The following is a 23,849-nucleotide window of genomic DNA, read 5'->3' as shown; positions in this document are numbered from 1 at the left end:
TGGCACATTATTTTAATCACTCTCAGGCTCAGCCTTCTCATCTGTAAATGGAGATTGTAGGGTTTACCAAGGATTAAAACAGAATTTGTATAAAACTACTATCATTTTCATTATTAATAAATAAACCACCTACACAGTACTTGTACATAGCAGGCAAGATAAATATAATGATTAACATTTTTATACTTATTTATTATACTTATTTATTGTCATTATTCCAATATCTATTTCTTCTCAGGCTACCATTAACATACATTAAATTCCTCTGGCTACAGTAAGAATATATAGGCCCTCATATCGATGTGACTTTCTTCAAAAAGTATAAGATATTCATTTGGGAAAAAAGGAAAAGGCGGCACAAATACGACTGAACAAATCACCATTTTCAGATACTTTTGCCATATTTTGTCAATATTTTTACGTCTTCACACAATAACCCAATAAGAGTGCCATGGTCACTGAGATGGGTAACTACCAGAAGAAAAATGAATTCCATTTCAAGACCCCGTGTGAAATTAAAAAATAACACTTATTGAACATCTTCTGCACACAGGCACTGTACTAGGGGCTTCCAGATATGTTGTCTCATTTAATCTCACAAAAACCCATTAAGATAGAAATTACTCTATCTTCTTTATATAGACGGAAATTAAGATTCAGGAGGTTAAAGGGACTTGCCCAAGCTCACATAGGTGGAGACATATGCAGAGCAGGTATGTACCAGTAGGTGTATCCTAGCAGGTGTCATAGCCATCAAGCCTGAAACTAAATGTCCTCCAAAGGCCCAATCCCATAGGAAAGAGAGGGAGGTCAGAACCTTCTCTGGGTTTCTCCTGTGACTCCTGTCTCTTTCTCCACAATGTTTCTCATTCCCATCCAAGTCTCCCATATCCATCACCCACAGTCTGGTATTATCCTCAGGGACAGCTAATGCACTATCGATCTGTCTGTGGATTCCAGAGAGAGTGGGAGAGGGTCAGACACTGGTTACCTGCAGAGAAATAGCCATCTGCTCCACAAAGCACAATGGCTTTTACTGTATGGTCTGTTAGAGCTTTCCGCAGTCCCTCTTGTATTCCACGGAGTACAGCCACACTATAAGGAAAAAACTAGATGGAGCATTAGTCAGAATTAAATTTCCCTTCTAGCAATGAAAAATTAAACACATACATGATGGGTAAAAACCCTAGATACTTATCATTAAGCTTTCACTGATTTCTTCAACAAAATAATATATGTGTCTACTGTGAATTAAGCACTGGGCTGATTAAATGAAAATTGTTTTTAAATATTATTTTCCTGCACTCTGCTGTAACTTTGACCACTTAGATTCAGCACTAATCAATTTTAAAATTATTATACAGCTTCTGTGTGCAGTGCAAGGAGTTTAAAACATTCTAAGAAGAACAAAGTGTCCTTCTAAGATAAGCGCTACTTGTAATAAAGGTACAAAGAAAGTGATGTGGAAGTTCAGAGAGGGAAAATCAATTTGTTATATTAGCAAATAAGAAAACGAAACAATCTAAAAGAAACAGTCTAAGAGATGTGGCAGAGGCTGTAAGTTATGTCCAATAGCCACCCCTCCTCCACCTTCTTCAAAGTATTAAACAGCTGGGATTTAGCTGGACACCTTGCTGCCCAAAATAAAGACTACACTTCTCAGCCTGGTTTGCAGTAAGATCAGCCGCGGCATTAAGTTCTGGACGATGGGATGGAAGTAGATTTAGTATGTGCAACTTTTGGGAACAGTCCTTATAGGATTGGGTATAATTTCTCTTTTTCTTTCCTCTCTACTCTGGCAGGAAGGCAGATGTGATGACTAGATCAGGAGCAGCCATTATGGACCAAGAGGTGCAAGTCGTGTATTGAGAATGGCAGAGCAAAAGATATGGAATTGGGGTCCCTGATGATTGTGGAGTAGCCATACCATTCCAGGACACTGCTGTGACAGAAATCAATGTTTTCTTGTTTAATCTACTATTATTTTGAGTGTTCTGTCACTGGCATATAAAGCTAGTCCTAACTAATTTGGGAGGTGAAGGCAAGGTCTGGGTGAGAAAGGGCATGTAGTAGATTTTGCCAATTTTCAGTAGATAAGGGAGTCATCCACAGAGGAGATAGGTAAAGCCAAGATTGAATGAGCCTGCCAAAGAAAAGAGCACTGAGGGTAGATGCTCTGGATACACCCTCATTTAGGAAATGGGAGAGGCTCAGTAGAGTGATTCAGCTCCAATGGAACCCAAATCACAAAGACCAAGAGAAGAGAATTTGTCAAGAAGCAGGGGTTCAATAAGTGCTGAAGGATGGTGAAAGAGGAGAACCTAGGAAAAGCGGTGAGAAATTGCTTAAAGAAAAATGATAGAACCAGAGTTCAATCAGTTTTGCCTTAGAATTCTCAGTATTTTGGGTAAAACGTCTGTTCTTTAGTATACAGTGAAAAAAAAAATCTGAAAACAACAGCAAACTTCTATAAAAGCCATATTGTTCAGACCAGCAACTGTGAGTTAAACCCTCAGGGAATAAAGGAGATAGTGGCCCTTGTATATGATAATTCCCCTTCACCTAATTACTTTTCACCATTTAACCTAGAGGAAATCAAACAAAACCTCTTGCCTTTGATTGGTTAGAAACCAAATTCGTTAATGAAAAACAGATTGTGAACCACCCACAATACTGAGAAGTCCAAAAGGCACATATTTGAGCCAGCCCTGATGGCCTGGTGGTTAAAGGTCAGTGCTCACTGCTCCAGCGGCCTGGTTCGCTTCTCAGTCGCAGAACCACACCACTGTCCATCAGTTGCCATGCTGTGGCAGCAGCTCACATCCAAGAACCAGAACAACTTACACAGGGTATACAACCATGTACTGGGGCTTTGGGGAGGAAAAAAACAAAAACAAAAAAAAAGAAAAACAAAACAAAACAAAACAAAAAAACAACAAAAGGCACATATTTCCTTCTGGGTAAATGATGGCTGCAAAATTAGCCAAAATGAACTCAAACAGTGCCACTGAAAAAAACAGGCTGGCTTTTCCCATTTCAACCAACCCCTACTCTTTCATTTCTTATGTTCTTTTAATTTTGCAAAATCAAACACGAGAAATAAAGAAAAATGAAGATGGCTGTAACAGATACAGCTTTACTAGATTCACGCCGGCTGAAAGGGACCACAGCCTAGGAGAAACGTCAAGGTCACAGGGGTCAAGAAATTATTTTCTCCCCTTAATATTGCAGGTACGGAGAAGTCGAGTCTGGAGTAGATAACATTCCATGAGTGCTGACCAAAACTCTTCTGCTTTTGTGATTGTAGGAAGTCTGTTATTTTTAGGGCTTTTTTTAAACCAAAGGTCGTCAAATCAACTTTGTGGCTGTGACCAGCATTTTTTTAAAATAGAAGAAAAACAGAAGAGAAAACAGAATATATTAAACTACATAACATATATGATAAGTTTTGTCTGGCAAAACTTCGTTTCAGTTATATATTTGTATGTGTGTGTCTTAGGTTGCTATGTAAAACATGGGACTTTTGTGTGGATTATGCAAAAAAAAAGTGTGAAAGCCATTGTTCTGAGAGACAGGCTTAGTAATCAGGCATGGTCTATACTCACAGAGGGTTGGCATTCATCGGAATGTAAGGAAACATGGCTGGCTAAACTAGCAAAGAAGGATTTAAACTATTTGGGCCAAAACGTATTCAAATAAGAATCTCTCAATGAGCTAGGAAGAGATAATTTCCCACATAAAATTAGAAATAGGAAGGAGAAAAGGAAGAAAAAGTAAAGAAAAATATAAAGCATAAAAAAAGGGAACCTGTTAAACTTGATAACATGCTGGCATGTATACCTCTACCTAAAATGTAAGTTCAGAAGAAGACAGATGGAAAAGGGCAGTAAAGTATTTATTTCTAAGTGGAGAAAACCTTAATGAAGCTGAAATGAATCCTGAGCAGCAGGGCCTACGGGTAGGGGCTTGTAACAGGCCTCTGACTAATAAAAATCACGATAGCTAACACCTGTTAAATGCCTGTTTATAACCTCCAACACATTTATTTATTCATTCATTTATTTATTTTTACCGTATAAGTTTCAGGTGTACAGCTTCATAATTCGACATCTGTATACACTGCAAAGTGCTCACCACCACAAGCCTAGTTCCCATCCATCACCATACAGCTGACCCCCTTCAGCCATTTCGCCCATTCCCCTCCAACACATTTAAACCTTGCAACAACTTTATCAGGTAGATACTAACATTTCTCCAGGGAGGAGGGGGGCAGGTTAAATACCAGAAACATTTAAAATATTCATGAGAAAAATATTCCTAGTTATGGGTATTAGACTGTGGACCTTTTTTCCCCCCAAGGCTTGATGGGCACGGTTTCCCATTGTGAGCAGAGGCTGAGGCAGAGAGTCCTAATATCTAGCAATTCTAATTAGAATACAGACAAGTCTAAAATTGACATGTAATCATATTACTTATGTTTTTCTTTGGCAAAACCAAAATAATAGATATTTTGCTTTTTTCTGAGAATGGCAAGTAGGCAAGTATATCATCCTTGTGTGATTTTACTCCTGCATATTTTTGTATTATTAAATGTAATAATTCATATCAAAAATAAGAATTATATTAATACTAATGATATGATCAAATCTGATGACAGTACGACAAAAATTAGTTAAAATTAGAAGGTCTCCTCATTCCAATCTCTTTTCACTCTAGCAGCAGGCAATAAGAATTTTGACCAAAGGTCTTTCTCTCTATACTTTACATATTCTTTGTAAATTATAATTTCTGCTAATCCTACTCCCTACGGAGGGGTGGCTCTCTCCTAGGCTGATGTATCACCATACTTTTTTTGGAGATACAGAAGAACCAAACCTATGTAATAACTTCATTAATTTTCAAAAAAGCAGCATTAATCTCACTTTTAAAAGTAATGCTGTAAGTGCATTTCACAAATCTGGGTTGGAGAATTTAACAAGGAAGGTACTCTACGATAAAACAGAAGATAAAATGCACAGCAGTTTTTCAGAAAAAGCTATTCAATAGACTTACTCTGACACGGATCTTCCACTGAAGCACTAAGGCCCTGAGGTTTAGAACAGACCAGGAGACACAACTTTGCATTTCTGGGCCAGGACACAGTTCTCCTTTACTCACTGTGTTGGCATTAATGGGGACTTTAATTTATTTTTAAGAACTTGAAGTCACTTTATTGTCCGATTCCTAAAGCTTTTAGTTACACATTGCAAGGGTGGCCTGGACTCCAAGTTGGCAAGTGAGGGATCAAGGTCCAGACAGCCATTGCACTAAGACCCTTGGAACAGAAAGTACGCGTGGGAAGTCAAAGTTGGAAGGCACGGTCAGACCCGGTCCAAGCCCAGCACCCTCACTTCGTAGCCCTCTGTCTGCCTCTCAGCCTCGGTTTCTTACCAGTGAAGCGGGAATGAGAGTTCTCTGCGAACATTACCAAACCAGCCACCGTAAAAGGCCCTGGTATACGCCGTTGTTCAACCCGCGTTAGTGCCCTCTCCATTTAAAGCAGGGGGCTGGGGAGTCAAAGCCTCCACGGCAGCAGGTGGATAAGACCCTGCCGTCCCCGCGCTGGAGGCCACCGAGCCCGTTACCTGATCGCGTTGACCGGGGGGTTTCGGAGGCGGATCAGCGCCAGGCGGTTCTGCAGCCGCGTATACTCAGCCATGATTCCTCGCCGAATTCGCGCCCGGCTGCCGCCACGGGGCGATATCCCTTTTCTCGGCGCGCTGGACCGGTGCCGCGAGGGAGGGCGCCCGCTGAGCCAATGCGAGCCCGGCGCCGCCTCCCCCTGCCCCACGGCTCCCGGGTACCTCCGCCCATCCTCCGACGCAGCCCTCCTCCTTCCCCGGACCCTAGCCCCGCGCTCTTCAAACCCTTGTGGTTGGTCTCTTTCTCTTTATTGGCTCCCATCACAAAGTAGATCAGGGAGGACGATGGAAAATGGGTGGAACTACCAGCAAGTCGAGGTTTGTAACGGCCTGGCCCAGGGGGCTGGCTCCCCTGCACAAGGTCTAGGTTCGCTAAGTTGGTGGGGCTGTCCTCATTACAGTTTTCATCTTCATGATGCTTCTTAACAGGGACAGACATCTTAGGTCCTGACAATTATGTGATATGACACACACCTGGAACACATAAAATACAGACATCATGCATTTTACCTGAATGGCTGTGGTACTAACATCAACCAGATATTTACAGAATAGACGTACCTAGTGAAACCTATGAGTGTCTCGCCTGCCCAATCCTTCTATTTTTTTCTTCTTCTGCCATTCCTAAGGATTCTGAGTTTCTAAGTTTCATTCATGAATTGAGTACCTATTATATGCTAGAATAGGTAGGAGACTAAAGATAAATAAGGCCCAGCCCCATTCCCTCTAAAAGTTCAGGCTGGGACAGGGTTTTTCCAGGTGTTATTGGTTTCTGGTGGTCTCCACATCCATCAAGGGTCAGAAGGCAGTCTGGAATTTTCAGTAGATAAAAACAATGGAGTGATTTTGTTCACTGATGTTAAATAAATTTTAGCAGTGATTAAAGACTTTTCATAGATAGTCTTTTACATCGTGGAAATAAAAAGAGCTTCCGACTTCTAGGAAAGTACCTTGAAGCCCTGAAAACAAACAGCAGTCAGAACCTACCAAATCCATCAAGGACAACCTATCAAGGACAGCCGTCATTGCGATAGCCCACCAACCAAAGACAGCCCAGGGCACATGTCTCTGAGTGCCCACCATCAACAACCACCAGCTTCTTACAGGTGAGAGCAATCTCTAAGGGCTCTGAAAATTTGCCAATTTGTGAACTCCACCGGCCCCAAAATCTCAATGTAAGATCGGCAGCCTGCTCTGCTTGGAGAGACCATGCATGACCAGCATAGTTTACCCTTACTATAGGAAGCAATACATTCAGCTTCGTCTTCTTATTTCAGATACTGGTCTCTAGGGGAACAGCTCCATGGCATCCTAGCAACTTTGAACATCTCCACAAAGGCCATATAGGAAAGGCTTAACACCTCTGAATGACCTGAAATTCCGCCTGGAGCAAGGGGAGATAAGCATGGTGTGAAGATGTTTTGAGGCAGTTTCTCATCTCTCCTGCGGAGGAGTCAGCCACAGGTCATTTCTTACCTATCTCCCTAGTTTTAGTTGAACACAGAACTTTCTGCCTTGAGCCCCGGCCCCAATCTTAGGTACAGCTGCAAACTTCTGTGTAAATCTATAAAACTGCTTGACGATAGTTTAGAGTTGGCTCCTCCACATGGCAGGGCCAAGCATGGCACCTAGTGCTGCCATGCCACATGGGCCTGCCACATGGCAGGTAAGCAAGCGAGGCACCTAGTGGGCAAAATTTAAGAAGGCAATCACTCTCAGTCTCCTGTGAGCACTGACCCTGCCCTGATCCTCACCAACAGAGAGACCAATAGTTCCTGTGATCTGTCATCTAGCCCCTCCTGGTGGTGTCATCCTGTGAGACTAGGGACACAGGGAACTGGTACCATGCTGAACTTTCTTTTGCTCTGTAAATATAAACTGTCTAACTCTATTTGGTCTTCTTATCGACCAAATCTATGGAGATGTGGCAAGCCTGCTTAGCAGGTGCCACCACATTGTTGCTTACAGACCATTTGACTGCTTGACAGTCTCTTGACCATTGTGACGAACTGTTATATTCTTAAGTTGTCTTCTCATTTAATTTGTCTCAATAAATGCAACTTAACAGGATGCCATTCCTCTTGGCTAAGGCACTTCCACATCATTTGCTTGTTACTGCTTTTGCTTGTTAAATATGTCATTTCGTTGTTGTCGTGTTGCCACTCATGAAAATAGATCAGTTGATAAGAAGTAGTTCATTAAAGTTTAAAACAAAAATAAAAGAATGTAATTGTAGAACTTTTGTGTGCTAGGACATCCAAATATGTACTCACAGTAAGACCAGAGAACAGAGATGACTATCGAAACTTGGCAATGTGCTGTGAAACTTCATTCCACGATGGCAGGAAGTCATCAGAGCTGACTTGTCTGATAAACTAATCAGGTTTTTCTGGAACAAATGAAAACTATTGCTTAGCAGCTGGAGTGCTAAAATCTGTGACACATCCTCTTCCGTGTCCTTCCCCTTTCACTGTGGGATACAAATGGGCACAAGGTCCCGGGGACGATAGAGCCACACCCAGAAGAAGCCTGACTTCCCAAATGATTTTGTAGAGGGGAACTGCCCTGCTGACTAGAACCAACGTGGACTATTTCTCCAACAGGAGAAAAGAAAGAAATTTAACCTGTCCTCACTAATGCAGTGAAGAAATGGGCAATGAGAACACTCTGCCAAGTGAAGGTGGCTGACATTTGGGGAGAAACCTGCTCACGTAAGTGTTTGAAATAAGAGACGAGATACGAATAATTTCTTCACTATACCAATAGTATCAGTAAAGACAATCTCTATAGTTTCAAGTGGCTTGCTCAAGTGTGGAGCCTTGGAGAGACAACACACACACACACATCCAGTATCTTAATGATGATGATAGGCCATCAAGATCCCTAAAGGGGACCCAACTGTGGCCAAAATGACTCAGTCACATCTTGATAATCTTCACTGGTATGAAATGTCAGAGATGAATGATGTATTATTGAGCATATTTAAAGATCATGCCCATATGCTACAACCAAATCTGGGCTGAATGCAACCCCCAATTTTTTTTTTGAGAAAGATTAGCCCTGAGCTAACATCCATGCCCATGTTCCTCTATTTTATATGTGGGACGCCTGCCACAGCATGGCTTGCCAGTGGTACCACGTCTGCACCTGGGATCCAAACCAGTGAACCCCGGGCCGCCGAAGCAGAATGTGTGAACTTAACCGCTGTGCCACCGGGCCGGCCCTGAAACCAAAAATTGAACTGAGAATCCCTTCATTGCTATCTCCCATGTTTCACCCTTTCAGCTTTTCAGTAAGCTTTGCTCATCACTTTAGGTTTGCAAATAGTTTTTCATTATATGTGTCATCTCTGTCAACTTCTGGATTGAAAGTCATTCATGAAATATCCCTTCACAACAGCATAAGCACTTTTATGACATCTCTGGCATTTTCCACCATCCAATTTCATTTTGTGTGGAGAGCGCACTTAGGCTATAGCTCACCTTTATGCTTTCCCAGATCTTTCTCCCAATTTCCCACATATCATTTTAGTGAAGAAATATTTCATTTGCTAATGATAATCCTTTTCAGCTTTTCTGACAAATTGGCACTATTTAGAAAGAAGCTACATGTAAATTTGAGATATGTCCTAGATTATTTAGTCTAATATTCCTTCTACCATAAGAATGCCTCAATAACAAGATTACCCATCTCTCTTTGAATGCTTTCAAGGATAAGGAGCTCAGAACTCTGCGTGGCAGATAGTTCTACTTGCTAAAAAAACTTGCCCTGTTCTCTAGAACTCAACACTCTGTGGTTCTACTTTTGTTCTCAGGAGTAATTACCCCTTGATTCTACTTTTATTATACATTGTCTCCCTTTAATAGAATGGTCTTTCATCAAATATTTAAAGATGCTAACAAGTCTGTCCTAAGCCTCTCCTTCAGGCTCTTTCTCAGGTACCACCATTTCTCATATGATAAGGTATTTCTAGTTCCTCATTACGTTGGTTGTGCTAGACACTCTTCATATTTGTCAATGGCCCCTTTAATTAGCTTCTATTCTCTGTATTCTGCACCTGTCATCAATCAGGTCATATTTATATTTCCTTGACTCATATGGGCTCTCTTTCTTATCCATAAAGACATATTTTGCTTTTAAATTTCAAGTGATGTTCTCTTTTTTTAAAGGATAATTAATTTTTTTATTAAGATACAACTTATCATACAACTCACCCTTTTAAAGTGTACAATTCAGAGATTTTTACTGTATTCACAAGGTTGTACACCATCACCACTCTCAAATTCCAGAACATTTTAATCACCCCAAAAGAAACCTTGTACCCCTTAAGCAGTCACTTTTCATTCCCCTTTCTCCTTATCTCCTAGCAACCACTAATCTACTCTAACAGAGACGCTGATCTGTCTCTATGGATTTGCCTATTCTGGACATTTCATATAAATGGATTCACACAATATGTGGCCTTTTGTGTCTAGTTTCTTTCCCTTTGCATAACATTTTTAAGATTCATCTATATTGTAGCGTGTACCAACACTTCATTCCTTTTTATGGCTGAATAATAGTTCATTGTATGTATATACCACATTTTGTTTATCCATTCATCAGCTGATGGATATTTGGGTCATTTCCACTTTTTGGCTATTATGAATAATGCTGCTATGAACATTTTGTGTACAAGTTTTTATGCAAACTATGTTTTTAATTCCTTTGGGTATATACCTAGGAGTAGTATTGCTTGGTCATATGGTAACTCTGTGTTTAGCTTTTTAAGGAACTACCAAACTGTTCGGCACTATTTGGTATACAATACATACAGCAATGTATGAGGTTTCTAATTTCTCCAAATCCTTGCCAATATTTGTCCATTTTTTTTTATTATTAGGCTAGTTATTCTTAAATATGAGTTACACTGTATCTTTCTTTGTCACCAAGCGTGGTCTTCTCCCTTTTGAGTGAATACACGTTTAGAATCTGCATGGCTTATGGAAAGCATTCGGTAAACATAGTCATATTATTTGCCATTATTAGTATTATGTTCCTTTGAGATGAATCAAATTGAATTGCATCTTTTTTCTCTAGGACTATATTTCCATCTACTTTGAATAGCAAACAGGATTCAAATTAATTCAAATTAATATGCATTGTTAAGATCAAAGTAAAACAGGTTGGCATAACTCATATCTCCATTAATAGCATCATCAAGTGTTCTAGCAACTCTTATTTATTTCCAGTTTTTCCCATCAAAGTGCCTTGATTTTAAGCCTGGAGATTGTGCTGACATGATTATAGCTTTGAGAAATCCCAAGGTAAAGGGATGGGCCAGAAGATTAAGGATGGGCAACGGTTTCTATTTTTGGAGAGGCAAGAAGAAGATAAAAGATGTGTAGACTGCTGAGTCTTAAATCAATAACTTATGAAATTTTAGAATAATTCATTCAGGAGATGGTTTGTGAAAAGGAAGTTGTGACCATCAAAGATATACTGTGTTTACTAAGAACAAGATATGCCAAATTAATTCCTATTTAGTTTTTGAGAGGATTAAGACATTGGAAGGTCAGAGAAATGTATTGAGATTCCCAGAGAGATTTAACAAGGTTAGATAATGGAATCCTTGTGGATGTGATGTGCATTATTTGATAACTACGTTTTATGAATAAATATTTGACCAATCATATTTTTATTGAGCAGTTATATGTGCTAGGTACTGCTAATGCAATGTGAGCAAAACCAGACATGGTTCTTGCCCTCATGTTGCTTGCTCCATGGTATTATGGGACAGGAGATCTTAACTGGGGTGGGGGTGGGGGTAGGGAGAAGCATACGTTTTGAAAATATACATCTCTGGCACTCACTCTGGGAGATGATTCTGGGTGGACTCAGCAGTTTAAAAAAGCTCCCCAGGGAACTTTAATGCACCTCTTTGGTTAAAAAACTCTCATGAGGGAAGCTTCTGAGCCATTATTTAGTATTATGTTCCTTTTAGATGAATCAAATTGAATTGTGTCTGAACATCAAACTGTCACTGAACTGTCCTTAATTTGATTCTGCCTTGAACTATATTATTTTTCAAGCTGAGCAACTAATAATGTCAGAACATTTTCATTTATACATATAATTGCTCACGTTATAATAGAAGTGAGAAGAACCGTTGAGGAATTCTCCTGCTGCTTTGTACTTTATTCATAGGTTGGTACAGCTGAATTCTAGATGAGTCTGTGTCAGCAAGACCTAAAATAGAGAGCTGGCTTTGTCATAGTCATTGGTGCTGTTCACAAATATTCTAATTTTCTCACCTTCTTACCCATGGTAGGACTGCACTTCCCTGCCCACTTGAAGTGAGGTCACATGACATTGCTGCGGCCAAGTGAGCGGAAGTGGTGGAAGCATTAAGTTAACGTGTGCTTCGCCAGCATTCTTCTTTCCTCTGGCTTGGCTACTGGCAATGTTCATGGCAGTGGTTGCTCAATCAGCCTGGGTTTCTGAATGAAACCATGAGCAGAGTCCCTTTGCAGATCCAGAGCAATCGTGTAGCACGAGTAAGAAATTAACCCGAGTTGTTTTAAGACATTCAGGTTTGGGGGTTGTTTATTTCTTGCAGTATTACCCTGCCTGTTCTAACTGATACAGAATTCAAAGGTGAGTTGTTGACAGCACGACATTTAATGGTGACTAATGTAAAGCCACATGCTAAAGTTGAAAAGATAAAAATTGTAGAGAGTAAAGTGTCCAGCCCAGAACTTAATGTATATTTTTTTCTTTTCTAGCCTGAGAATCACCTTGGAATTACTGAAGGTGTGTCCATCCCCCCTGAGAGAGTGCACAGCGAGTAGATGTGTAGATGAACTGCTGTAGCCATTTTGCCTCCTCCAGGGAAGCTGGCCATAAGCTGAGGCAGATGCTACTGAAGTCAGAGAGAGGGAAAGAAATATGGGTCCCAGCTGATACCATTGAGTTGCTGGAGCAAACAACCCTGATGTCTGTCATAACAGTCCAGTTACAGAAGTCAATACATTCTATTGTTTAAGCCAGTTTGTGTTGCATTTTGTGGAAGATGTAAAGATGTGCTGTCCAGATTCCTCTCTAAGAGAAGACTTGCTGTGCAGCTCAGAGGAGTGTGGTTAGAAGGCAGCCCCAGCTGTCAGCTTCTTCAGGATCTGCCTCAGCTGTAGAGAGCCTTCTTGCTTGAGATGGCACCCTTCCTGGGGCAGACAGTATCCCGTATAAAGGGCTGACCATTTCAGCCTGACTCAGGATACTTGGAAGGGCAATACCCATTTCAGAGCTTCCTCTCCAGTTTGCTGAGGATTCCTTGGACCTGCATAGCAGTTCAATTTCTTCCTCTGACCAATCCTGCTTCCTATCCATTCCTCATAAGAATCTTTCTCCCCATCTCCATATGAGTGTCTACTTCTGAAAAACCTAGTCTGTGACAATTTTTCTGCAACATCAGGCAAAAGCATCCTAACTGAGATTCAGTGGGATAGTCTGAACTGGGTCTTGTATAGAGGAAGGGCAATGCACTCATCCTCTCTCTTATTTTTAACTTTGTATTGTGGAAATTTTCAAGCATACACAAAAAATAGAAAGAATGTAATGAAACCCAATATATCCACCTTCAACAATATCAATATATGACCAATCTTTATCATCTGAAACCTCTCATACTATTTTAAAATGTCTCAGACATTATATTATTTCATCCATAAATACCACAGTGCACTGATGTTTGCTTTGAGATGCAATGCAATGCCTTTGCATTCTCCTCCCAATCCAACTTGCATTCTCCTTCCAACCCAACTGCTATCTACTGTCTAATCTTTTCTTCCTCTTCTCACCACCACAGCTTTCAAAAGAAGAAGTATTTTAATAGGAGAAAGGGGCAGTAATAGTAGGGGAGAGAAGGGCCCAGAACTAAGCGTGGGATCCATTCATTCTTTCGTTCATTCAACAAATATTTTAGACCTGTCGTCTTCCAGAGTCTTGGGATAGTCAGTTGTTAACCATGTGAGTGGTTGTTCAGATAGGCAGTGCAATGATGTCTTTGGTCAGAAAAACTAACAAGAGAGAAAGAGGAAGTGGGGAAAGGACTGAGGAAGACAAAGGAAAGAAAGAAAGAAGGAAAAAAAGGAAGGAAGGAAGTATCACAGTGGGAAGTATCATCCATTTTTTCCTATTAGACTGGAGAAGACAAGGTTTACACCAGGGAGCACCTTTGAGAGGAAAATGAGGCCGAGAGGTGAAGGGATTTAAGGTCGTATGGCTAGTTAATAGCAGAGCTAGGCATAGAACCCAAACAAGCTGACTCTGAGCCTTGTGTAAATTATGATTGTTTGAAACTCTTAAAAAAGTGGTTCAAATCATTTAAAGTTTGCCTAAAACATCATATTTTGTATTTATTTTTATCAAGTTATGGTATATTGGAAGCAAAGGGGGAAACATGCACTAGTTGAATGAAGAAACTAGATGGATCTATGCTAACATTAACATTGAATTATTTTTCTTTAAAAGGTCTGCCTCCCTCACCAGATAGGAAGCTCCTTGAAGGCAGGAGATTATTTTATTCATCTTTGTATCCCTAATGCCTGAATGAATAAATGGATAAATGGAGTTAGGAGGCTTATATTCTAAAATTACTGCCACTGGCTAACTTTGTGACTTCCAGCACATTATTCAATTCCTATGGTCCACAGATTCATTAAAAATATCATTGACCATTTTTCATGACAGTGGTGGGAAAAATCTTAAATTTCACCTACCCCAACTATATTATTCTATGGGTCTATGGGATTAACTGGTTATTTGGAACACAGGCTCATTACCAACATTTCAATAATAATATCTATGTTAGTTTTGTCATATTCCTAAAATCAAAGTTGAATATTTAAGAGAAATTGCTTCCAATAGAGAAGTCCAAATAAAATTGTGCCACATTGTTGCCGGTGCATTCACAGCCTTTACTTTTACCTTAGGGAACTGGGTGGATCAGTTACTTATTGCTGTCAGACAGTTCAAACTGAAGGTAGAGCTCACAGGAGCTGATACTTAACCCTTCATTTCTGAGTAAATGTAAGAAGTTTGCCAGGGGAGAGGAGGCTACTGAGTTTGAAATGAACTGAGCAGTGGCCAGAACAGATCATTCAAATGACCATCAGAATTGTATGGCATCTGCTAGGTTACATTGCTCTTGTCTCTCTGGACTGGGATTTTCCTAGTCCTTTTCACTTGAGAGCGAAGGTTTTGAAAGTGAATTCGCTTTTACCTTATTAACACCTTGAGGCAGATTTGGGGAATGAGGGAAGCGGTGAGGATTTTGGGACTCCACTTCTGGTCCTAGCGCTGCAGCTAATTTTAGCATGACTTTTGGTCCGTGGCTTCTCTGGATCCAATTTTCCTTACTTGTAACATCAAGAGGTAAACTGGGGCTGGCCCCGTGGCCGAGTGGTTAAGTTTGCACGCTCCTGGGTGTGGACATGGCACTGCTCATCAATGCTGAGGCAGCGTCCCACATACCACAACTAGAAGGACCCACAACGAAATATACAACTATGTACCGTGGGGCTTTGGGGAGAAAAAGGAAAAATAAAAAATCTTTAGAAAAAAAAAAAAGAGGTAAACTAAGTGACTATCTGTAAAGTTCTTTTCAGTTCTAGCTTTCTGTGAATTTTTTGTTCTATGGATAAATCCTCAGCTAGCTGGTCCCGTTTTTTCCAGGGTTGACCTTCTTCCTTCTATAATTACTATCTCCATGTCTTTGAAGGCAGGGCCTGGGTTTTATTGGTCTTTCCACCAGTATCTAGCACAAAACCAAGCAGGTGATGTCAAGAAGGGTTGAAGTCGGTTCCTGTATCTTTATCTGGAGGGGTTCACAGTTCAGAGAGGGAAGGTACCAAGCATCATTAATTAACCTCTTAATTAAAACCTGAGGATACAAAGGATAACAGGAAAACTGGTTTCCAGCCTCCCTTACCACTTACATGTTCCAACAGGGAACAAGACAGCGCTGGTAATAGTCAATACTCATTGAGAGCCTTCATTGTGCCAGAGCTTTCCATTGGTTGGGGAGGGGGTCTCACAAGTAATACAACAACTCTATGTTCTAGGTACCAGTATTAGCTCCAGTTCACACTTGAGGAAACGGGTACGGAGAGGTTAAGTAACTCGCCTAGGTAACGCCGTTACAAGAGAAGCAGCACTCGAAACCTCAGAGCCCGCACTCCCAAGCTTTCTACTGGGCAGAGAAATGAGAAGAAAAGCAGAACACTCTTGTGATTTCCCCGAGGGGTCGGGCGACTTGGGAGAAGTGCTAAGGTCCAGGTACAGAGGCGCAGAGGGAAGTGACCGCAGCACGGAAGGCTGCAGAAGCTGGCCAAGAAGTTTGAGAAACAAAAAACGCACTTCTCCGTGCTGGATTACACAGCCGCAGTTTAGGATGGCAGGCGAAATAGAACCGGGTAAACAAGATCTGCAGAGCACCCGGATCCCCGAGGGAGCCGAGAACCAGGTCGGAAGTGACTTCAAACCAGCAGCTAGGAGCTTACCGGGACTGCAGGGCCCAGAGGCTCTCCGGCCGGAAGTGACGTCCAGGAAGTCACGCCCTGGAGGCGGGACCTGGTTGGGGAGGGGGTCGCGATGGGCGGGGCGGAGCTTGTGTGGTCATCCTGGCACCTTGGATCTCCTGCAGGTAACCTGCGGGCCGAACCTGAGCTGGGGCAAGGGTGGACGTCAGGGTCGGTGGCCCAGTTTGCTCGGGGCCCCAAGCTCCGGCGGGGAGAGATGAATCTCGCATTAGGTGGCTGGAGGAAAGGCTCCGTGGCGTGGGACTGCTTGGGGAGATTGGGATACGAGGAACTTTGGGACGGGGTCGTGAGGGCCAGGTTGTCATGGAAGTACAGACGGGCTGAGTCTTCTGAGTCGGTCGTGTCTGGGGGTCATAGGCTCCGGAGCATTGGCGCTCGGGGGTAGAGGGACGGAGCCTGGGCACTGAGATGAGCTCACCTAGAGATCATTTTCCACTTCCCTGACCCACACCCCTGTGCTGCTAGTAGGGGACAGGGGCTGCGTCTTTTCATCTCTTAACCCAGGACAGTGCATTGCTACTATTAGGCATTCTTTAGATGCTGTCGAATGAATGAATGAATGAACGCACGAACTTGATTCTGGCTCAGCGGGGGAACTTCAGTATCCCTACCTCTGAATGTCGAAGTGACTCCGGCTTAGTTTGCTAACCAGTGGTTTACGAGGATGCCAGTGCAGTAGAGATTCAGGACATTGCTGTTGTTATTTTGTTCATATTGAAATTTAGAAATGTGTATTAATATTTTTGTCTGGTGTGGGTAGAGAGGATAAGGCGATTAATTTGGCTTCTTTCAGGTTCCTTTGCTTTTCTGGGAAGAACTTCCAGGTGAATGATATCGGGGAGGAGTTGGCCATCAAATGACAAGTTGCAGTTGTAGCCCTGAGCTTCTAATTAGTGTTCTCAGTCCTTTCTTTTCTGCAACATGAACTTACTTTCCTTTTTTTTTTTTTTAATGTTTTCTTTCTCATGTTGGAGTACTTCTTACCTTTGAGATGTAAATGAGAATTATTTCATAACAAAATGAAAATAGTAATTTATAAAAATCCAGTCAGAGGTTTCACCTGCTGAGTTCACATAAGGTTAACTCCTTCCAGACAGTTGTAGGAGGCCTCCAAAAGAATGAATCCCTGAAGATTAAATTGTTTCCTTTGTAAAGTATTTGTTTAGGTGTCTTAAATGTGATGACGAGGGGGCACAGACCTAAAGAACAAGTACTATAACTTGATTGTTTTTGGTTGTCAAATGGAAAAAAGTGCAGACGACTGTGTAATGCAGGCTGTGTAATTGGATCTGGGCGTGAATCACTATCTAGATGCAGTCCCAGTGAGGCGATGGTGTGTATGGGCTTTGTGCTATCTGAGATAGTAGCTCCTAAGAGGTTCTAGAATCTTATTAGAGTGGATGTAATGAAGTAGGAAAACCTGAATTAATGGCTTGTTTTGTTTTTACAAAAAAGAAACTAGTAAGCATTTTTAGATTTACAAATCTAAGATGTTCTTAAAAATAGGTTTTAAAAAAATAGACATATAAATACGTTATTGCAGTCATTTAAATTTAAAAAGTTTGCCTGCCTTTAAAACTTATTTTCCCGATTTCTGGAAAATGTGGTATCCAGATCATCCCCATCTTTGTATGCTCTTACTATGCTGCCATCTTTAGGATACATACAAATATGGTACAAAGTAATGTTTTGAGGTCCGCTAGATTTATGTTAATATTAATGTCTTACTTAAAAATAAAGTCCAATTTTGCTGCCTCAATCTGCTGTTCAATGTATGTCCACTAATTTTGCACATCAAATGTCTATATTCATAATAATAACATTATAACTCTCATTCATAATAAATAGTATCCAAGTGGTAACTTAGGTACGTGCATTGACATTCTTGAGGTTTTCAGTTTTGCAGAACACTGATATCTATGGATTCTAACATGGACTTCATTTAAAGAAATCCACGGACCGTTAATGGACAAAAACATGCATCAATTTGTATTGTGGCATTCAAATCCTAGCACTTTGGGAAAGGTAAGTTGTTGACAGTGTTTTACATTAGGTGAGAAATAGAACAGCCCTGGATTGGTCTAGGAGATTGTAAGACAGTGATTGAAAAATATAGGCTGCATTCTGTAAATGATGCTTTAATCTGAACCTTCCAAAGAGAAGTTTGTTCTGTATATATGAGGCAGTTTGTTACTATTTCCCTGTAAAAGTGATCAGAAATTAAAGAGATTGACAAGGTGTATTATTCCTGGAAGATTACTGCTCTGCTGTCTTTTTTTGGGAGATCTCCTTTCAACACTTTACAGCCTGGTAAAATATATAAACCTGTGGATACCCTGTAGGAATGGAGCCTGAAATTGTCATTTAAATCATCTCACGTCCAAGTTTGGCTCTATAATAGTGTATGTCCCAAATCTGGCCAATTTTATTTTATGCCTTAGTTTAAAGCAAAAAAAGAGGCCCCAAAATGGGGTTTTTTTTCTTTATCCTGCCTTATTAATGCTCTTTTCTTTTTTTCTTTTTAAAAATCTCTTAGATGATTAATTCTCCAGGGCTTTTATCTTTCTGTCCCAAGGTTGAAGTTTCTCTTTTTTTCTATTTTACCTTTCCTAGCTTAGGAGTTTAATTTTCAAAACCTTAACTCCTAACTTTGTGATCATGTTTGGCACTTTTTAATCACTAAGCATTAAACTTGTAGTTTTTCTTGGTCTCCTTTGTAGATACACTGGCTTCTTGTTTAGAATTTGTTCAACTCTAAAATCAGGCAATACTTCTAGGAATTCATCTTTCAGATAGACTTCTGCTTGCACACAAAAATTTGTATATAAAGATATTTATCACCATATTATTTGAAATAAAAAAAAAACAAACCTAGAAGTAACCTAAACATCCCTCAACAGAAGTCTGGTAAATAAATGCCTTCATACAATGTAGTACTTTGCAGCTCTTAGAAAGAATGAAGCAGATCCATAGGTGGAGACACAGAAAAATCTCTAAAATGCATTGTTAACTGAGAATAACAATATAGAATTGTTGGGTATGGCATGTTTTAATTTGTGTTTTTAAAAGCATACATTTATATATATGTACTTGCAAAATTACTTCAAACATGTATAAGGAGCTATTAACAGGTACTCCTGGGGAATGAGACTAGAAGTCTGGAGTAGGAAGAAGACATATTTTTTCTGTATACTCTTTCTGGTGGATTGCATTTTTTACTATGAACATGTTTCTATTTTTATAATACTAAGAAATAAACAGCAAGGCGTTAGGCTAATTTAATAATTATGGGAGCCTACTACTATTCCTTGCGACTTTTGTCCTTATAAATATTTGCCCTGTTCAGGAGGAATGGGGTTGCACACGTGAGTTAAGTTTTTTCCAGAGCTGCATGGAAGATTTGGTGATATTATAATAGGTTTTAACCTTGACATTAGATTATTACTCTTAATAAGGACTTGTGAATAAAGTAAGTGCTTAGTGCTGCTGAATTCAATACTCATGTACAATTTATAGCACGTTGCTGACCTCACCAGGTGATATGGATATTGTTACCCTCGTTTGTGAGCTAAGCTTCTGTTGCATTGGCATGGTTCTTCTGAACCTCTCAGTACGACTGAATGGGATGGACTTTGTTCTATTTGTATTGCTGTTTAGGGACTCTACTGTTTAAACAAATCTTAGTTATTATTTCACTTCATTCTTGATATTTAGAACTGGCTTAAGGCATTTCAAAGAATGGCTTGTTCTCTTCATTAGTAAAGTCAGTAAACCAGAAAGATCCTTTAGATATATATGGATAATCTCATTCTGTAGTGAGAATTTTACTTTAATTGGCTGATTATTTGCCTTAGGACTTAGCAAAAATTTCTGATGACTTTTACTTCTCTAGCCATCTTTATCTTTCCATACTTTCATTGTGGAAAATTTGGAATAATAGTAACAGGTGAATAAAATGAGTTATACAAGAAATTTAAAGATATCATAATCTTCATTTTATTAGTAGAGGGATTTTATTTGAAACTTGCTTCAGAGTAGGCTGTGTAAGATACATATCTCTATGATACCACTGATTGTGTCTCTCGTTAAAATCAAAATGAAGGCCGCTATCTAGGGGCTGAGTCGTGATTAATGGAATAGAACAGGTTATGCTATGTCACATGTTTTATAACCATACTTTGGCATATAGTCATTTTTGTTAATGATGCTTTGCTTCTTGAGATCCTTGAGATTAATCACTACCAGACACAATGGGGAAAGCTTTGGGCAGGATGCCTAGAGTGGGACTTCTTCTTGCTAAGAGAGTAGATAGCAATGAATTGATTCCAAGGGTAGATTGTAATTTTCCTGAGTCAAGATGAATATGGTAAAGGTGACATATAGAAAGAAAGGAAATTAACATGACTGTGCAAGTTACACATAGATAACACAGAATTGGGGAAGATACATGTATATGTGTGTGTGTGCATGTAGATATATAATACATTATGTATATAAAACATACATATATATAAAATACATTTTATATATAATGTATACAAAATTTTCTGGAAAACCAAAAATTCCAGATAGGAAGTTATCCAGTTAGTGCAAGAGATTAAAAAAGTCAGAATTTTAAGTCCTTAGAGCTGGGCCTGTCATGGGCCAATTCATGACTGTGAGAGCAGCTTAAAGAATTTTCGATGTTTTAAGATCATTCACAGGGTTCAAGTGATGTGAAGGTAGACCAAAGCCTGAGAGTAAGAAAATGAAAAGCTAGCAACATATAAGACTATGGGTAAGGGTATCTTTTAAGATTCTGTTTTGTGGTATTGTTTTGGGGAGGGGAAAAAGAAGGGGGAAGTCAAAAATTTATTGCTGTTGTATTTGAATTTGAGCTAGGTCCATAAGCCTTTCCTAGCATTCCAGTTGTATACGACCAACATGGATGGATAAACTAGATCCGTTAACCTACAAAACATTAATATACAAAAACTAATTTCATTATCAGGTATATCTTGAAGAACAAGAGAATTGCTTTTAATCAATTTTGTGATTATATAAAAGGACAACTGTGATGAGATTGAGGGGGCTGGGACACTTTTGTTCAGAAAATAGAAGACTTTGGAAACATTGGAGAAACTCCGTAGGAAGTATACTAGTTCTCTGTTATTTGCGGTCAAAATTGGTTCTAAATGAGAGAAGGTATAGCACTTGTCAACAGTGAACAGATTGTATCAAGAGGCAGTGAACTCCGGGTCATTAGGGTTGCTTAAGCAGTTTCTCGTTGTATGGGAGATTGTATTAGATTATTATGAAAGTCCCTTTCAAAGCCTAAATTTTTTTTTATAGTGCAATAAAGTGATTTATTATAGTACAAGTATACGTTCTGTTATTCTTGTAGTGTTTAAATACTGATAGCTATCTTGCCTACTGGTCACTTATCCACCAACCTCAATTTACTCATAACTGGGAAATAAATTTAAGAATTACCTGAGCTCCCAAATTATAAGACACAAAATCCATATGTTTTTCTCAAGTCCTTACTCAGTTTATTTACCTTCTTTTAGACATACTCCTAACAGGCTTAGTAAACTGGCATCTAACTCCACAGTCTGTTAGAAGCAGCAAAATGTGAGCGGGCAGAGTGCTCCTATTAGAGGCAGACACATGGACAAGTAAGGACAAGAAGAAAATCAGAAAGCAGACCAACTAATTTTAAAATTGCAGCACCCCAGCTCTTTTGATTAGATGGAAACAGCTCTATGTTAATGGATGTTCAAAATAATAACCCTGACTGAACTTAAATAATTTATGTTCAGTATTTCCTATTTAAGAATATCTGAATTTTAGAATGATCTCTTCAGTGTGTTTAGTAACAAAAGACAGTCAGATATTTTGGCACTTGGAGAGGCTGCATTGTAAAGTAGAAAGAGCATAGACTTTGGAGTGGTAAAGACAGGTTAGAATCTGGGCTCCAGTATCTGCTGGCTGTTCTACTAATTAACTTTATTATTCATTCCAAGCCTCAATCTCATCTGTAAATAGGAATTTCCTGAAGAATAAAAATTATGTATGTAAAAGGTTTGCCTATATTATTATTTCATTATTACCATAAAGCTTACTCCACCTTGAATTTTTTTCTCTTTAAATAGAGCAAGAACAAACATACCTAATAACTTTAGTGCAAGTTTAATATATATTAGTGCTAATAATGGTGATGGCATGCTCAAAAAACCTTTTTTTAAAAAATTGTGCAAGTAATCCATGTCCACTTTACAAAAATTAGAATACAGAAATGTATTTCTCTCTCTATATGTATAGAAATATATTTCTCTCTATATGTATTTAGAAATATATATATATATAAAGAGAGAAATATATTTGGATATATATACTGTGTAACCAAAAAAAGAGGAGTAAAGTCACCTGTAATCCTCTACCACTGTTTGTGTTTTAGTGGCATGCTTTATTTTTAAACAGCTTTGACATTCCTGCAAGATGTCACTTCTGAGTAGTGACTGCTGAAATGGATTCTCCATTGCTACTGTTAGGAAACTTAAATTAGTCACTACACTTTCTAATCAGAATATGCAGTGAAAGATCGTGACATGACACAGTGCTGATTTGAAGAAAACCTTAGTCCTGGTAAATTTTGTTGTATTGAAACCAATTTTGTAGAGCAGTGGTGTGGGTTGGTGTTCTGGAGCCAGAGGGCCTGAGTTTGAATCTTGACTCCACTATTTACTAGCTAGGTAAGCTACTTGAATTTCTTAACTTCTCTGTGCCTCAGTTTTTTCATCTCTAAATTGGGGATAATAGTAGTATCTAATTCATGGGATTCTTGTGAGGATTAAATGAATTAATCTACATTAAGTGCTTAGAGCTGTGCCTGACAAAAAGTATAGACTCAGTAAATATCAGTTGCTATTATGAATTTTTAAAGGCTTAAAGTTTTCCTGGAAAAAAGGCAGGTTTGTAAGAGCACATAAAGTAAAAAGAGACAAGTTGCAATGAGCACGGAGGTAGTCAGCGAGATTTACTATATGTTTTTCATTGGAATTTGCAAAGTGGTCTGACTTTTGTTAGTTTTTCTCCCTGTTTAAATATTTTCAAGCCGTAATATATTCCTAGTTCAGTTTCTTTCTCTACCCAACAAAATCAACGTCATTTTATGCTATCTCTTCCAACAAATATTTTGGCCATGCTTTCAAAGGTCAAAAGCCTTGAAGACAATCAGATATCATGGATAGTGATCAAAGAGATTCAGGAAATTATCATTAAATCAGTTTATCTGACTACAGCCCAAGGTAGCTGTGTAAGAACTGTAAATTCTGTTTCAATTTGAAGAGAAGAATACTAATCAAAGAGAGAAGCCAATGAACATATTGAGCCATTCTGTACACTATCTTTTAAAAGTCTTTCCTTTTCTTTTTCTTCTTTATTTCTTTTTGTTTTCTGTTTTTGTTCTTTCAGCATGGTATCTAGTGATCTGATTGATTACTGGTCAAAGAGTTATAGCTTTTCAAAACCCTTTTTAAAAAATTTATTAGACTTGCTAGTAGAATTTTTTTGTGTTTTGTTTTAAAGCGTCAAGTACAAGGTTTTGAAG

The 23,849-nt window shown here is 39.3% G+C and overlaps 2 protein-coding genes and 1 long non-coding RNA gene across 4 annotated transcripts in view; 1 reads left to right on the top strand and 2 right to left on the bottom strand.

Moving 5' to 3' along the window:
• Nucleotides 1-5,838, bottom strand: part of EHHADH (enoyl-CoA hydratase and 3-hydroxyacyl CoA dehydrogenase) — a 50,285-nt gene extending 44,447 nt beyond the window's left edge. The window contains exons 1-2 of one of the 2 annotated variants that reach the window (XM_014846141.3): nucleotides 5,625-5,838; nucleotides 992-1,095 (exon numbers count right to left, since the gene is read on the bottom strand). In XM_014846141.3, coding sequence (XP_014701627.1) covers nucleotides 992-1,095; nucleotides 5,625-5,698 — 178 coding nt within the window. In that variant the 5' untranslated portion in view covers nucleotides 5,699-5,838. The remainder of the gene's footprint in view (nucleotides 1-991; nucleotides 1,096-5,624) is intronic. The other variant, XM_044771237.2, reaches the window with a different exon arrangement.
• A 185-nt stretch (nucleotides 5,839-6,023) lies between these two features.
• Nucleotides 6,024-16,260, bottom strand: LOC139045247 (uncharacterized). Its single transcript, XR_011503253.1, has 3 exons — nucleotides 16,220-16,260; nucleotides 7,955-8,070; nucleotides 6,024-6,155 (listed from the first exon to the last, which is right to left on the bottom strand). It is a non-coding gene; the product is annotated as an uncharacterized lncRNA (long non-coding RNA).
• Nucleotides 16,261-16,268: 8 nt separating this feature from the next.
• The window catches only part of MAP3K13 (mitogen-activated protein kinase kinase kinase 13), a 164,245-nt gene continuing 156,664 nt past the window's right edge, over nucleotides 16,269-23,849 (top strand). The window contains exons 1-2 of the mRNA XM_044771232.2: nucleotides 16,269-16,362; nucleotides 18,157-18,283. The gene's annotated coding sequence lies outside the window, so the exon portion shown is untranslated. The remainder of the gene's footprint in view (nucleotides 16,363-18,156; nucleotides 18,284-23,849) is intronic.

Source organism: Equus asinus, chromosome 5 (assembly GCF_041296235.1).
Source record: "Equus asinus isolate D_3611 breed Donkey chromosome 5, EquAss-T2T_v2, whole genome shotgun sequence".
Lineage (NCBI taxonomy): Eukaryota > Metazoa > Chordata > Mammalia > Perissodactyla > Equidae > Equus > Equus asinus.
The sequence above is the reverse complement of the archived record's forward strand: the minus strand, read 5'-3'. Positions and strand labels throughout refer to the sequence as shown.